At 43.9% G+C, this 14,561-nt stretch overlaps 1 protein-coding gene across 6 annotated transcripts in view; it reads left to right on the top strand.

Annotated features, from left to right (window-relative positions):
• chd9 (chromodomain helicase DNA binding protein 9) overlaps positions 1-11,189 on the top strand; it is a 100,792-nt gene extending 89,603 nt beyond the window's left edge. For 4 of the 6 annotated variants that reach the window (XM_064335813.1, XM_064335818.1, XM_064335817.1 and 1 more), the window contains 9 exons: positions 178-1,029; positions 1,376-1,539; positions 1,626-1,802; positions 3,132-3,309; positions 4,016-4,155; positions 4,646-4,870; positions 5,273-5,410; positions 5,514-5,618; positions 6,010-11,189. In XM_064335813.1, coding sequence (XP_064191883.1) covers positions 178-1,029; positions 1,376-1,539; positions 1,626-1,802; positions 3,132-3,309; positions 4,016-4,155; positions 4,646-4,870; positions 5,273-5,410; positions 5,514-5,618; positions 6,010-6,963 — 2,933 coding nt within the window. In that variant the 3' untranslated portion in view covers positions 6,964-11,189. The remainder of the gene's footprint in view (positions 1-177; positions 1,030-1,375; positions 1,540-1,625; positions 1,803-3,131; positions 3,310-4,015; positions 4,156-4,645; positions 4,871-5,272; positions 5,411-5,513; positions 5,619-6,009) is intronic. The other 2 variants (XM_064335815.1, XM_064335814.1) reach the window with 2 other exon arrangements.
• Positions 11,190-14,561: the final 3,372 nt, after the last annotated feature.

The following is a 14,561-nucleotide window of genomic DNA, read 5'->3' as shown; positions in this document are numbered from 1 at the left end:
TGAATTTAGTCCTGCTTCAGAGGTTGACCAAAGTCATGACTTAGTGTTCCAAGTTTTAATTAGGAACCAGCTGCATTGTGTCTGAAGGTCTCCAAGTGCCCATCTGTTTGCAGTGATTTCATAGTTGGAGGTCATTCTGCATGGGGTTCAGAGACTGAGACGCTGCTCTTTCCACAGATTTAGTGGACCCCTCCCTAGCCATCCAGCCAATCACGGAAGAGCGGGCGTCGCGCACCCTGTACCGCGTCGAGCTGCTGCGGAAGGTGCGGGAGCAGGTGCTGCGGCACCCGCAGCTGTACGAGCGGCTGGCGCTGTGCCAGCCGGGGCCCGACCTGCCCGCGTGGTGGGAGCCCGGCCCCCACGACCGGGACCTGCTGATCGGGGCGGCCAAGCACGGGGTGAGCCGGACAGACTACCACATCCTGCGCGACCCCGAGCTCTGCTTCATGAGGGCCCAGAGCCGCTACAGCCAGCTCCCGCACCAGGGCCAGCCCCGCCCGCCAGACCCCAGGGACCCCAGGGACCCCAGGGTGCCCCGGGAGGAGGAGCCCCGGACCCTGCCCAAGGCGGAGCCCAGCTCCGAGGAGGAAGCCAGGGAGGCCAGGGGGAGGCCGGAGCCGTGGGGGCCACCCGAGCCCTCGTCGACTCCAAGCAGCTTGGACGACGGGGCAGGGGCAGGTTTGGGGGTGGGGAAGGAGGAGGGCGAGAGGCGAATGGTAGCTGCGCGGACAGAGCCTCTCACGCCAAACAGCTCCGCCTCCAAGAAGCAGAGGAAGCCGGGTAAGAGAGGCTCCCGGGCGGCCCGGGGGGGCTCCGGCTCAGACTCGGATGGCTCGTCCTCCTGCTCGTCCTCGCGCTCCTCGTCCTCCTCTTCGTCCTCGTCCTCCTCCTGCTCCCGCTCCCGCTCGGGCTCCAGCTCCTCGTCCTCCTCTTCGTCCTGCTCGTCAGGCTCGTCGTCCTCCTCTTCGTCCTCGTCCTCTTCCTCTTCGGCAAACAGCGAAAGCGAGGGAGAGGAAGGTGAGAACAGGGGTGAGTCCGACAGTCATCTTGGCAAATTATCAAAGCTTATTTACAGTGTAATTCCTCTGATCATTATAAACTATTCTGTTATTTTTGCAGTCATTCTACCACCACTGTATTTGCAGCCGGTCAGTAAAATAAATGTTGACATGACTGTTGCGTGTCAGTAAATTTACTAGCCTGCCACAGTTTATAACATAGTTTATTGTTCGGCTTAACCTGGATAGTAATCCCAGCTGTGCCAAGAGGCTATAAAAACTTGAAGAAAATGGGCGCACAAGATTAGGGGTTGCGTCGTAAGGCAGGGTTGCGGTTCAACGGCGGTTGGTGACGCGTGTTGACCGTGTCCCTCCAGCACCGGCGGTCCCTATGGTGAAGGGCTTCGATGAGGACAGCGTGGCGTCCCTCAGCACCACGCACGACGAGACGCAGGACAGCTACCTCGCCGAGACGAGCCTGCCCAACTCTGCCCACCCTTTCCCCGGAGGCTACATGCTGGCCGCCTCCTACTGGCCAAAGGTGAGGACGCCGTCTCTTCCAGCCGGAACCAATCAGCATCTGTCCTCATCCGGCGCGCTAACGGTACCCTCTGTCGCCCCCTGCAGGATCGTGTCATTATCAACCGGTTGGACAGCATCTGCCAGGCCGTGCTGAAGGGGAAGTGGCCGGCGGTCAGGCGAAACTACGAGGGAAACGTGGTGTCCTCCTTTTACACCACGAAGCTGCTGGACAGCCCCAGCAGCGCGCGGGAGGACCCCTCCGCCTCCCCGCAGATGTCAAAGGTGAAGACGCACGTCCCAAAAAAGGAGTTTGCAGTGCCGCTTAATAACACGCGTTCATCTGTCTGTTCCCTCTAGGAAATGAACGCTAGCCGCAGAATACGGCTAGTTTTTTTCCTCTGCAATTCACTGCCGACAGCTTTATTTCTTGCCTCTGCTAGTTAACACGCATATGGGGCTTTTAAGGGATTAATTGCACTGCTGTAATCTCACACGTGGGAAAAGCACAAAGATCTCTCGTGTGATGGCACTCTTCTCTGAAGAACTCATGCCAGGCTCGGCTGATTATAAACTCTGTAATGCGCCATGGAGTGCTGGGTAGCTGTGTTCTGATCAGTGCAATACAGCATGCCTCTTCACTTCCGCAAGAGGAAAATTGCTTTGTTATGAGCACTCTAAAAAATTTGCACCATCAAAATTCAGGCAAATACACACCAACTGAAATTGTGTTAGATTGAAGTGCATCTTGCAGCATGTTCTCAGTTGTTCATAAGCTTTTTTGTAAACTGAGCTTTGGTAGAAGTAGTTCTGGAATATATATATATATATTTTTTTTTTTTTGTGTGTGTGGTGGTTAAGTATCTTCATTCCAGAAGTAAGGAGAGGGTGGACTTCACTTTCGAATGCAGAGCTTCGTCTAACTTCTTTCAAAAAAGTTTGAAGCAGCTTACTCCAGGCACAATGAACCCAACTGCTTTTTGTATATCCTTCTGCTCTAATATAATGTGGCCAGGTTTTCACTCATTTGAACGCTAAACTAATGACGAACACTGTCCTGCTTAATTTACAAAAACAGGTGCAGCGCTTATTTTAGCATCTTAAATTTTGTTACAGTATGAAAAATATTACAATTGTCAGTTGTGATGATCAGAATGCTGTTGTTAGATGAAGATTATTCCAAGCCAATAAAACTACATTTTAGTGACATTAAGAGTTGGCACAATAAGCCTGTGAAATTCAAATCAGAACAGGACAGCATGTGCTTGACTTGTGCCATTGCAGTGCTTTCCAACACACACTGCTTTTCAAAATGGAGTTAAGCAGTCCTAGCAAGTTCCAGAAATAAACTGAAGAAAGCTGACTTGGCTAACGTTAGTGAATAATGAAAACAAGGTAACAAACAATATCTGGCGAGGGACGAGCTGATCAGCTACTTAGAATTCTGAGAAAAAAACAAAAATGAATGGGAGTTAATGGGCGCATGGATACCATGCTCCAATAATATATCAGCTGCTATCAGGGATTTCATTCTCCTCTCACCTTTGAGTTGATATATCTGTCCTGAGGGTTTTTGTCTTCAGGGCCACTGTCTAATCAGTGGTTTTGCTTCAGCAGGAAGGTGGTTTGAAGCTGACTTTCCAGAAGCAGGGCTTTCCCCAGAAGAGGCCCCTGGAAGGTGAAGAGGGGGCCCTAGGCCAGCAGCAGTATCTGGCCCGCCTGCAGGAGCTTCAGAGTGCCTCCGACATCAGCCTGGCCGACTTTACCAAGCCCCAGCCCAGCATCGCCCAAGGTACATCACTAATGTCCTAGCATAGCCCAAGATACCTAACTGAAGTCCTAGCTCAGCATCACTCAGGGTACCCCACTAAAGTCCTAGCATTCCCCAAGGTACCCCACTAAAGTCCTAGCAACGCCCAAAATACCTCACTAAAGTCCTAGCCCAGAATCACCCAAGGTTCTCCATTAAAGTCACAGTCCAGTATGATCCAAGGTACTGTGCCTATGACTAACGCAGAATTTTAAAGAGGGACATGGAGTGAAATCAGATAGATAATCATACCCAACAAAGACACATTTCCCATTCTGATATGATCTTTGTTGGTTATGTTCTGATTCTGATAAAATCTGCTGTCCCAATGTAGTGAACACAGTGCATGGAGTAGGGATGAGTACAAGTAATGGATTGATTGATTACTCATCGGATATGTACCTACTCAGTCTTTTTTATTTTCTCATAAAGGCAATGCATGTGCAACTATGTCTTGGAACGCGGCACCATTTCTTAATTTATTACATTATATTAGATTCATTTGGCAGACGCTTTTAACCAAAGCAACGTACAAGTGCATTTATCATATGTTAAAAAATAGTTTAAAAATGCATTGAAATAGAGGATATTTCTTCATCTAATATGAACAGAATGAAGCAAGTATGTATTTTGAAATGCATGTTTTGATTACAGTTGAATTACTAACCTATACCTTACATGTCTGCAGGGCTCCAGGGACAGATGAGGGTGAACGGGGTCATGGACGGCCAGCCGGTAGTGAAGAGGAGACGAGGAAGACGGAAGAACGTGGAGGGGGTGGACTTCCTGTTCATGAACAGGAACAGAGCCTCAACTGTCTCAGAACAAGTATGAGCATGAACCTCTGACATGTTTTGGTCTCTTTTTTTCTTTCACTGTCCACATCTCTCTCTCTCTCGCTCTATCTCTATTCCATGTCTGTCCCCTCTCTGTCCTTTCATTTACGCACTTCCTTTACCCTACTGTCTCAGTAGAGAACATCTCACTCACAATCAATACTTAACAGCTGTACATACAATGCATAAGGCCAGGAAAGATTGTTCTAGAACATGGATTTTCAACCTTTTCTGAGATCCCCCCAACCCAGGCCCAGAGGCATCCAGGGGACCAGGGGGTCAAGCTGAAAAGTTTTTGTATATAGTCATTGCATATCAAGCATGGCAACCCCCTACAGTATCCTCACAAGTACCCCCAGGGGTCCGCAGATCCCCTGTTGAAAACTCAAGTTCAAGATAATGGGGCATAACGGTGCAGTGCAGTAGTATGGAAGTCATAACTTTGCCTGTAACTGTTGCTGCCTACCTCCACATTCACCCAGATGACCAGCGTGTGGGGCGGTAGCACCCAGTCCAGCCCAGCCATGCCCCCCGGGCTGGGGTACAGCCAGGGCCATGGGGTCCTGGACACTGAGAGCAGGGTTCCTGTCATTAACCTCAAAGATGGCACGCGGTTGGCGGGAGATGACGCGCCCAAGAAGAAAGACTTGGAGCAGTGGCTAAGAGAGCACCCAGGATTTGTGGCTGATGTTGGGGCCTTCATCCCTGTGAGTCCCACCCTGCTGTTCTCCTTGACCATTTTTAAAGTGACAAAATTGGGAACAATATCATTTTCCCTCAAATGTAATACAATTAACTGTTCAACTGGAAGCAGTTTGTTATGTTTACACACCAAACAGGCCTTTATTTCTTTGGGTAAATACAGTTGAGCTGTGTTCCTTTGATTTTTCTATTCGGCTAGCTGCCATTCTTGCTTCAAAGATGAATTCCACTTTTCTGCCTTTGATTCTACGATCCTGGAAATGAGTGCTTGCCTCCGTAGTCCACAACAGAACCGTGACTTCTGATCACGATTTTGATTACAACTGAAATAGTTCCCCCTTAGACAAGTTAAGTCACTTTAGCGTGAGTCATGTTTACAGTATTAACAGGTATTAATTGCGCTCCAGGGCGTCAGCAAGATGCAGTTTCAGGACGGGAGGCCTAAGCAGAAGAGACACCGCTGCCGGAACCCCAACAAGATCGACGTGAACAGCCTGACGGGCGAGGAGAGGGTGCAGATCATCAACAGGCGGAACGCCCGGAAGGTGAGTGCGTGCGGGGTGTTCACGCCACTGACCGTGGAAGGCAAGGAGGCGTTGCCCTGACCTTTTTGGCACTGCTGAAGTTGTCCCTGTGCTCCTCCCACAGGTGGGCGGTGCCTTCGCCCCCCCTCTGAAGGACCTCTGCCGCTTCCTGCAGGAGAACCCAGAGTACGGGGTTCCCCCAGAGTGGGCCGATGTGGTGAAGCAGTCGGTGAGTCCTCCCCACCCCCTACATTTCATGGCTTGTTAGTAGCAAAATGGGGAATTCCGCAGTAATACTGACGTTTGTCACTATGTTTTCCTCCTAACATAAGGTTGTTGATTTTTAAATTGCTTTGAGACCAGAAACTGTAAGAAAACTGCAGGACAGAAACCAACTCATCTTATCCACTCCAAGAGTAAGAATGTGTTTCTGTACAGCAGTTTATATTTGTTACGCTACAAAAAATGTGTAAGAGTGAAAGACTGAAAATTTACATGAAATGCTCAAATGTGTTTTCTGAGATTGTTATTATTGGCAGAATATAGTTCTGGTGAAGAATGAAGGAAGGATGAAAAAGATATAGAACCGTAGGAAGTAGCTCTACTATCCTTTCCTTCAGGGTTACCTCCCAGAGAGCATGTTTGACCGGATCCTGACCGGGCCCATCGTGCCGGAAGAGGTGAGCCGGCGCGGGCGACGTCCCAAGAACGCTGCAGCCAAGGCGGCCATGCCCGCCAACGCTGCTGCATCCCTGGCCCTCAACCCCCTGCTGGCCAACGGGCTTCTCCCAGGCATGGACCTGTCCAGCCTCCAGGCCCTGCAGCAGAACCTCCAGAGCCTCCAGTCACTCCAGCTCACCGCCGGCCTCATGGGCCTCCCGGGCAGCCTCTCCGCCGCCGACGCCAACAACCTAGCCGCCATGTTTCCCATGATGCTCTCGGGCATGGCCGGGCTGCCCAACCTCCTGGGCATGGGCGGCCTGCTGGGCAAGGCCCAAGAGGGCGCCGCGACGCCCGAGGACAGCAAGAAAAACGGAGGCGCGAGAGGAGGCGGGGACCCCCCCGCCCCCAAGGGTCCCTCGCAGACCGCGGACTCCAAAGGCGAAAGGACAGAGGGCCAGGACCCCGTCGACCCCTCAACCTCCTCCAGCGCTGCCACGGCCCCACCAAGTGCTTCTACCACCACCACCACCACCACCAACACCACCGCCACAGCCTCCAACCACCCGTTAGCACTTAACCCCCTGTTACTCTCTAGTATGCTTTACCCAGGAATGCTTCTCACCCCAGGCCTTAATCTCCCCATCTCAACACTGTCTCAGTCCAACACGTTCGACACGGAACAGCAAAGCGCGCACAAAGACCCAGAGGTTCTCCCGACTCCCTCTGAGGACACTCCCCAGGGGGCGGGAGAGGAAGAGGAGGGGAGCGAGAGGGAGGAGTCCAGGGAGGAGCCCAAGGGACAAAAGGAGAACAGTGGCACGGAAGGCTCCGAAAAAGCCGAGTCGTCCTCTTCCGAATCAGACAGCTCCTCTTCCTCGTCTGAGGATTCCGACTCTAGCGACGAAGACTGATCCCTGTATAATCCCCTTATAAATATATACATACATATACGAGTTACTCTGCACATACAGTGTGTTTTTTTCTTTGTAAATACCTAAACTTAAAAGTGTTGTAATAAAGAAAAGAAAAAACTGAAAAAAGAGAACCGCTTCTAGAGAAACTGAAATTAAATTTCAGTGTTTGTTCAAAGGTACAATGTTGTTTTGAGAGACATTTGGCATGTAAAATTTACTGGATTTCTGAAATTTGCAGACTAGTGTCATACAATGATGTACAATTGCAACAAACAAAAAAGGCATTATTATAATTATGTTGGGATTTAATTTTATAAAAAAAAAGAAAAGAAAATAAAGCTCAAACCAAGCTTTACATTTAATATATTTGGAGTGGCAGGAAAAGTAAAAATTTATAAATATTTTGGTTTAATTTGTAAATACTTTGACAGGTTCCTTGACACTTCTGATTTACAGATGAAACTTTAGGAAAAGTCAGCAATAACTCGGGCAGCTGATGAATGTCACAGAAGCTGTAGATTTTATGTGGCAAACCGTTTCTCTTCAGATGCTATTGTAGCTGCTCCCATTGAAAAGTGAGCGCTTTGGCCACCATTCTCCTCCATTGGTCCCTTGTTGTCCTCCCCAGAAAATAGGAAGTGCCCTCAGCAGTAGAATGGAGATCTACTGGTACACACACATATAACCACACACACCCACACGCACACTTGTAGGCTGCGATTCAGTCAACCTTCGTCCTTAACTTTGGCCAGTGCTGAATACAGGCCATAGTATTGTGACAGTTAGTGGTCTTGCAGGAACATCCAGATTCTTCACAGTTGACAGTGAATTTTGTTGTCAGAATCCCATTGAAATCCGAAGAGACTGTGGCTATAGAATGTGTGCTAAGCACCCGCTCTCAGTGGAAGCAAGGCTAAAGGAAACGCTATCTGGTGTTTGTGGCGCACTGCTGATTACATTTCAAATTCAGGTACAATAGTGTGTTCTGAAGAGTCATAAGTGGAAGACAATACTCCCTTGCGGGGCTATCGCTGGCCCTTACCTCAGCTGAGCAACGGCGTGACGTTTACTGCAGGAGGCATCGGTTTGCGGTTCAAACGACAAAAGCCCTTATGTCTCGTTTTGTGCTGCATTGTTTTTTCAGACATTTGAGAACATCTCTCCATGTATGTCTCCCATTTGTCTGTTATATTCCATCTGCTTTTACATTTTGTTTCCAGAGTTGTTCTGAATGACCAGATGCCCTGTTCTGTAGTACTTTGCTGAAATATTCATTTGAAAGCCAAGGATGAGCTTTTTGATTCCATATTTGAGTGTTCTCTGGCTCCCAAGAGATGGTGTTAAATGAGTCATTTTATCCAGGACTCAGTCTGCCCTTCATAAATGTTGACTTATGAATACTGTTTCTAAAGACTGAACCTTTGGTCTCTTCTTTCTTTTGTCACTTAATTGGCGTTTGAATACAAATCCAAGTAGTTGATTTGTGAGATAAACCGAGAAGCCCTTTTCACTAATGGATAATTTCACTCTCTTAATGGCATCGCAAGATCTGGGTCATGATATTAATTAATTACCCTGTTGCTGTTCAAACAATGCAGCCAGAATAGTGAAAAAATTGGAAACAATTCAGATTTTAGTCACGACCCCCTCAAAATGCTGTCAACAGTTTGACTGGTTTTTGTACAGCAGTATTGCAGTACAAAGTGAGCGAAAAGTGTTTGAATTAAGTATTTTCAGCGTAAGGCTTTGCAGAATCAAGGTCAGATTAAAAGTGTGTGGTATATTACCTTGCACTTGGATACTTCAAAATGCATAATTCTGTACTGACTGGTCTTAACCAGGCATTGCTGGGTAAATCCATTCTCATCTTACTCAATCAGTCATTAATCTACTGACTAGCTGCGTTCCAGGTTTCTCAAAACAGTTTCTTCAGTTTGGCTCGGTGTTGGACATTGATTGCATTTGTCAATTCGGCTGTGGTCAGTATTGTGGGGAAATGTACCCACTTTGTGGTATTGAGTAATTATGTGTGTTCACGCCCTTATATCTGTGGACATCCCCAAATTTACTGGTCTCCCGAGTAGCTCAAACTATGTAGAATAATCAGGTGATCAAAGCTGTGTTCAATGCCCTGTTGTCTTCCCTTTTAAGATGACACTCGCTCTACCTAATGTAAGCACTGAAGTTGGCTGCATGCTTTTGTATTATGATATACAAAACAAACTCAAATGTCAAGTCAATACTCTGAATCAGAATCCAGGGAACATGAAGCGAGTTGTAGAGTTTGTTTTGCTTGCAGAAGAATGTATCTTTATAATGACCCTCTTGCTACTCTTGCTAAGGTGAGTAAGCCTTTTAAAAGGGCTCCAGCTGTTTGTCCAATTGGCATCTCATGTCCCCGCCTGCATTTACCCCAGTGCAGGGACTTCATATGGGTTCAGACAGCTGTGACTCAGACTGCCTTAGACGCTCGGGCTACATGCGTTTTCTGGTCTTAGCACAAAGAAGTGTTTACCGACTGGCCCTTGACTGAATGGCACTTGGAGCCCACGATATGGTGATCAGGTCATGATCTAGCTCCATAGAGTGAGTTTAGATCTCTGGATATGCATTACTCTATACAGTACTGTGTGCTTTGTCAGCCTTGATATTTATCTCTCGTGAATCCAACAGCAGATCTAGAAGCTACCTTGCGCTGTACCTCAGAATTTGGATTTCGTACACACGCTGAACCAGGTCTGGAAATTAGATCCACCAATTTAAACATTTTGATTTTTGCTCCTTTTGATTATAAGTAGTTGTTATAATGGGGGCATCATGATTTTGGGTGTTGCTACTGGAACTAAGTAGTTGTAACCTTATTTGATATATAGCAAGACACCATACTGTCTGCTAAGCCACTTCCTTCAAATATGTTCAGTTGACTGGAATAATTTACAGGTCATGAAAGTGATAATAAAGCAAATTGAAGCTTTGTGAATAATAAAAAAGTGAATAATAACATGAAATGTTACCAGGGAGAGCATGGCTGATTGTGGATTTAAGGTGGAAAATGTACGGTGATATTAAAAGATCAGTATTCAGCTCATTTTTGTCAATATCAAGACATGCATTTAACTTTTGAGAACTGATGCATTCAATTCAGTTTGATCACATGGAAACCATCCTTCAAGATGGAAGCTCAGAATCAACTGCTTCGTGTTTTTGCCTGTGTGAAGGACTGACAAAGAAATGCTGTTAAAATGAGTTTTAAGGTCAGTACTAGCAGGGCTGACTATAGGCTGCCAGACGTATTTATAAAATCTTCCTCGTCTGCTGTGGCTGTGATGAGTTGTAGCTGACGTTCTCTGTGAAGAACCAGATAACAGGTCTTTGTTTCAAAGTATTTAATTCAGTGACTGTAGGATATTTCCATTTGCCTCTCTTCTGGTATCATTAAATTGAGAATTGTGATTATTCTATATGATGTACATGGTGCACTGTATTTTGACTGGATGGGGCTTTATGAAAGCCTTTACAACTACCCATCTATGATCTTGGATCTCTGACAAACCACAAGAACATGTATTAGATTTAGATTTTTGACAGCCTTCCAACCACACAATCCCAAGCAGTGCCCTTAGGTTGTCAACCAATCATTTCTTCTTCCAGGATGTTGCTTGCAGCTGTGTACAGTGGATGCTGAGTGAGGACTTTGGGTCTCATTTACAGTATGTTACTTTAATGGGTACATCAGTAAGGATCAGAAATTATGGCGATAGTTTAAGCAAGGTTTGGCTATGAAAGAATTTGTATCATATAATTTAATATCTGGGTAGTGAGTCTCCCTGTGGTACAAGCAAGTTAGACAGACTTAAAGTGACAGGCATAAGGAAATTACAACCAATATGCAAACTGAAAAGGAAACAAGACACTAATAGAACTGAATTTAAAATATTTATGTGAAGTAGTGGCTGGAAAATGCTATTGCCTTGTATTTGTATTTTTGTTCTAAGCTTGATAATATCTTAAGTCATTTTGAGGTCCACTTTCTCTTATTTTCTTCCTTTTTTTGGACAGTTGCAAAACCTGCAAGTTGTGGTCTGTGTAGTTAAATAATGCTTTATGTAGTGGAGGAAAAACGTCTTAAAAAGTCATTTGTAATTTATTGAATTACTTTCTATGAAGTTCTATAGAGGAAATGGAAGTTTAATTATTTTTATTAAACATATTCTTTGACTATCCATGAAGTCTGTCTGTGTCCATTAACTTCTTTCATCGCTTCCTGAGCATCCTATACTGTGTTGCAGTGGTTATATAGATTTTTTTCTGGTTTGAGAGTACCTAATCCTTATAGACTGTGTGCAGTCAAAATAGTTATAATTATACAAAGAAAATAAGTACTGTCATTCTAAGCATTTGTTATTCAATTGAAATTAGGTCTACTGCCTTCTACTGGAGAATTTAGTATTGGTCCTTGAATTATTACCATGGCGATTTACCTAATTTACATATGTTTAAAAAAAATGTATTTTTTTAAACCAATCAGCAGTGATGGTATTTCAAATTATATCGTACATGAATGCACCAGAGTGTACTGTCATCATGGTTTGTGATATAAACAGCTGTGTAGGGATCAAAGTTTAAAAACAGTGTAAAAGTAAAATATAGCTTTTCAGGGATGAAGAAGTTAGCTGGCTAATTCTATAGTGTGTCTACAGGGTGCACAGTGAAAGGGTTCAAAAAGATGATATAGTATAACTTTATCAAATTAAATTAAATTTGATAGCTAGCAAGCTATGGAATTTTTGGTATAAGCTTGATGACAGACTACCAGAGTTTCCATATCAAAAGCTTGCTACCGTACCTTAGATGGCTTGTGGCCATTCTGACGTATGCTGATTTGCAGGACTGACTATTTCAGATCCCACACCTGATGTGACAGCAGGGATGTTCTTATCATTGTGATTGACTAGAGTTTAGAGTTACACCCTAGCAGGGAGGCCTGTTAGTTTCTACATGTGCAGCTGTAGCGTTCTGACCCTACCACTGATTCAGTTAGTTTCTGTGCCTTCGATGTCAGTGGCTATCCTTACCATGTAGTTCTCCCTGTTCTATAGTGAGTCCATTTGTGGGCTATGAACGTGTGAATGTTTGTAATAGAAGAAATACACCAACTCAGTTGTTGGGCTCTCCTGTTCAGAAGTATTTTACTTCACATAAAAAATGTATTTTATTGTTTCCGTTTTTATACATTTGGAAAAGGTAAGTATACATGTTTTTATACCTTGATGAACACTTTCAAAGTAAAAAAATGATTGAATGGGATCTTTAACCAATGTGTAGAGTTAGGTAAGTAGACTAATGCAAGCATACATGAATAGTGCTAACCTTTATTAAACCATTAACAAACAAAAACATAACTGCTAATAAATGAAACCATTTATTTTAAATAAATGATCAAAAGCAGTTGCCATTTGTTGCCTAAGAATCCAAAAATGGAGAAGCCAATATTGAAAGAAAGGACTTGTACAGTACATACAGAAACAGAAAATTAACCAAACTTCTGTTCTTGCTTTATATCATCTTGTATTTAAGCACTGATAAATGATAAATTGGCCTACCTAGCCTACACTTTTCTAAACATTGCTAAGCACTTTTTCTCTCGAGGGGTGTTTCTCTCTTCTATCAAGTGGTGTGCATATTATTTTCCTGTTCAACATTGAATCATACCGTTTTAAACAATATGAGATGAAATGCATAAATGCTTAACCTCAATATGGTAATAACATTAACAAATCATTTTTAGTTTCTAGTTTGATTAAGATTTACAGTTTGGGCTTCATATATTTTATAGCTGCTAATTAGGTCCTCCGGTCAGTCCAGTGCCATATACAATGCAAATACAGCTGCCTCGTGGAGTCACCTGCTGTGCTAACATTAGAATCTCATTTAATTTCATCATTTCTAATTACTTACTTTGTTTGACCACTTAGATTTGCTCCATCGTGGCATTCAGGCGTTTGTGATCTAAAGCAAGAACCTACATGCAGAAATAGCATAGGTCTATAAAATATGAGCGTAAGCCAATACAGACATTGGATACAGCGAGTTTTCCATATCAACAATAGGATCAGTGGTGATTAGAAATTGTAAATAACTCTTGAGGAGATGGCTCCATACAGTATTCAAACCATTTGTGTCAATACATGTGCTAATATGAAGGGTCAGGTTTAGTCTAAGACAATTAACCATTTGGGATTTTAACAAAAATTATGATAATTAATTAATTACTTATTTATTTATTTGTAAACACCCTTCTCCATGAACATAATTCGGGTAGGAAATAAAAAGTCTGTATGATAAATTAGGTCATCTGTGTATGTATGTGTGTGTGTGTGTGTGTATATATATATATATATATATATATATAGGCTACAGTACGTCAGCTTGTTACAAGCTACGTCATAAAATATTTCATAAGAAAATACTGTTTAAATATTATTTTTGTTATTGTTCAACTTTCCATTAGCGTCACAGTATGTAGCACTGAAAACGATTTACTGTTAAAGTTAATTATGACGTTTCGTTTCCAAATCAGCTGTGTATTCTGTACTATTACTAAACAATGAAGTGCAGCGTACTTAAATGTAGCAATGTACTCGAATTCATTCGTTATTTCTTGGTTTGAGGACTGCCTTCTACTCGAGAAAACATGAGAAAAATTCAATAACACTCTACTTTGGATATTGAAGAAAAACAAATTTGCTTTTGGGCTAATATGTTTCCGGCAAGAACCCAGGTAGGCGAAAGTAGGCAAACTTTACTCTGTAGCAGTGATTTTAACCATGGATTTAAATCATTTTAATATGGATTTAATATGCAGATCCTTTTAAGTCATTATTAAAAATTAATCGTGTAATGGCGGCTGTCTAAATAGCTGGCCGCTGTTTGGTGTGTACAGTTTATGGTCACAAACATTACATTACATTACATTACATTACAGGCATTTGTCAGACGCTCTTATCCAGAGCGACGTACAACAAAGTGTATAACCATAACCAGGAACAAGTATGACGAAACCCCTAGAGAGAAGTACCGGTCCAAGTGCAGGGAACAACCGCATAGTTCAACTTGGACCCTGATGGTTAAACTGATTAACACTAACAACGAGAACGGCAACAACGCAAACTAGGCCAGGATTGGACGGAAAATAGCCAGCCATATTCTGTGCTCTGTTGTGTATCAAATTTTAATTATGGCCCATGATTAAAATTTAGGCCATGACGTCATCAAAAACATTTTGGCAACGGAAGCATGGCTTTGTTATTCTGGAAACCAATGTGATGGGGAGGGAATTGGTTCATACTATTTATTTATTATTTAAATTCATAAAATGTCTGGCTGTTGCGTGGTGCGGCTGTATATGCGTATAGGCTATGCTAGGTTTCTCGACCAAGTACTACATGTATTTGGCCACTAATAAGGGAATAATTTTGTGATATCCTCTGCCAGAGGTGTTGCTAGACTTAAAGCTCTGGGGCACAGGCCTCCAGCACTCACATCTCAGAAAATCAAGTTTAAATCTCACGAACAGTGACAGAATCTTCGTTTGG

The sequence above is a fragment of the Anguilla rostrata genome, chromosome 5, assembly GCF_018555375.3.
Source record: "Anguilla rostrata isolate EN2019 chromosome 5, ASM1855537v3, whole genome shotgun sequence".
Classification (NCBI taxonomy): Eukaryota; Metazoa; Chordata; class Actinopteri; order Anguilliformes; family Anguillidae; genus Anguilla; species Anguilla rostrata.
Note: the sequence above shows the minus strand (reverse complement) of the source record. Positions and strands in the feature narration are given on the sequence as shown.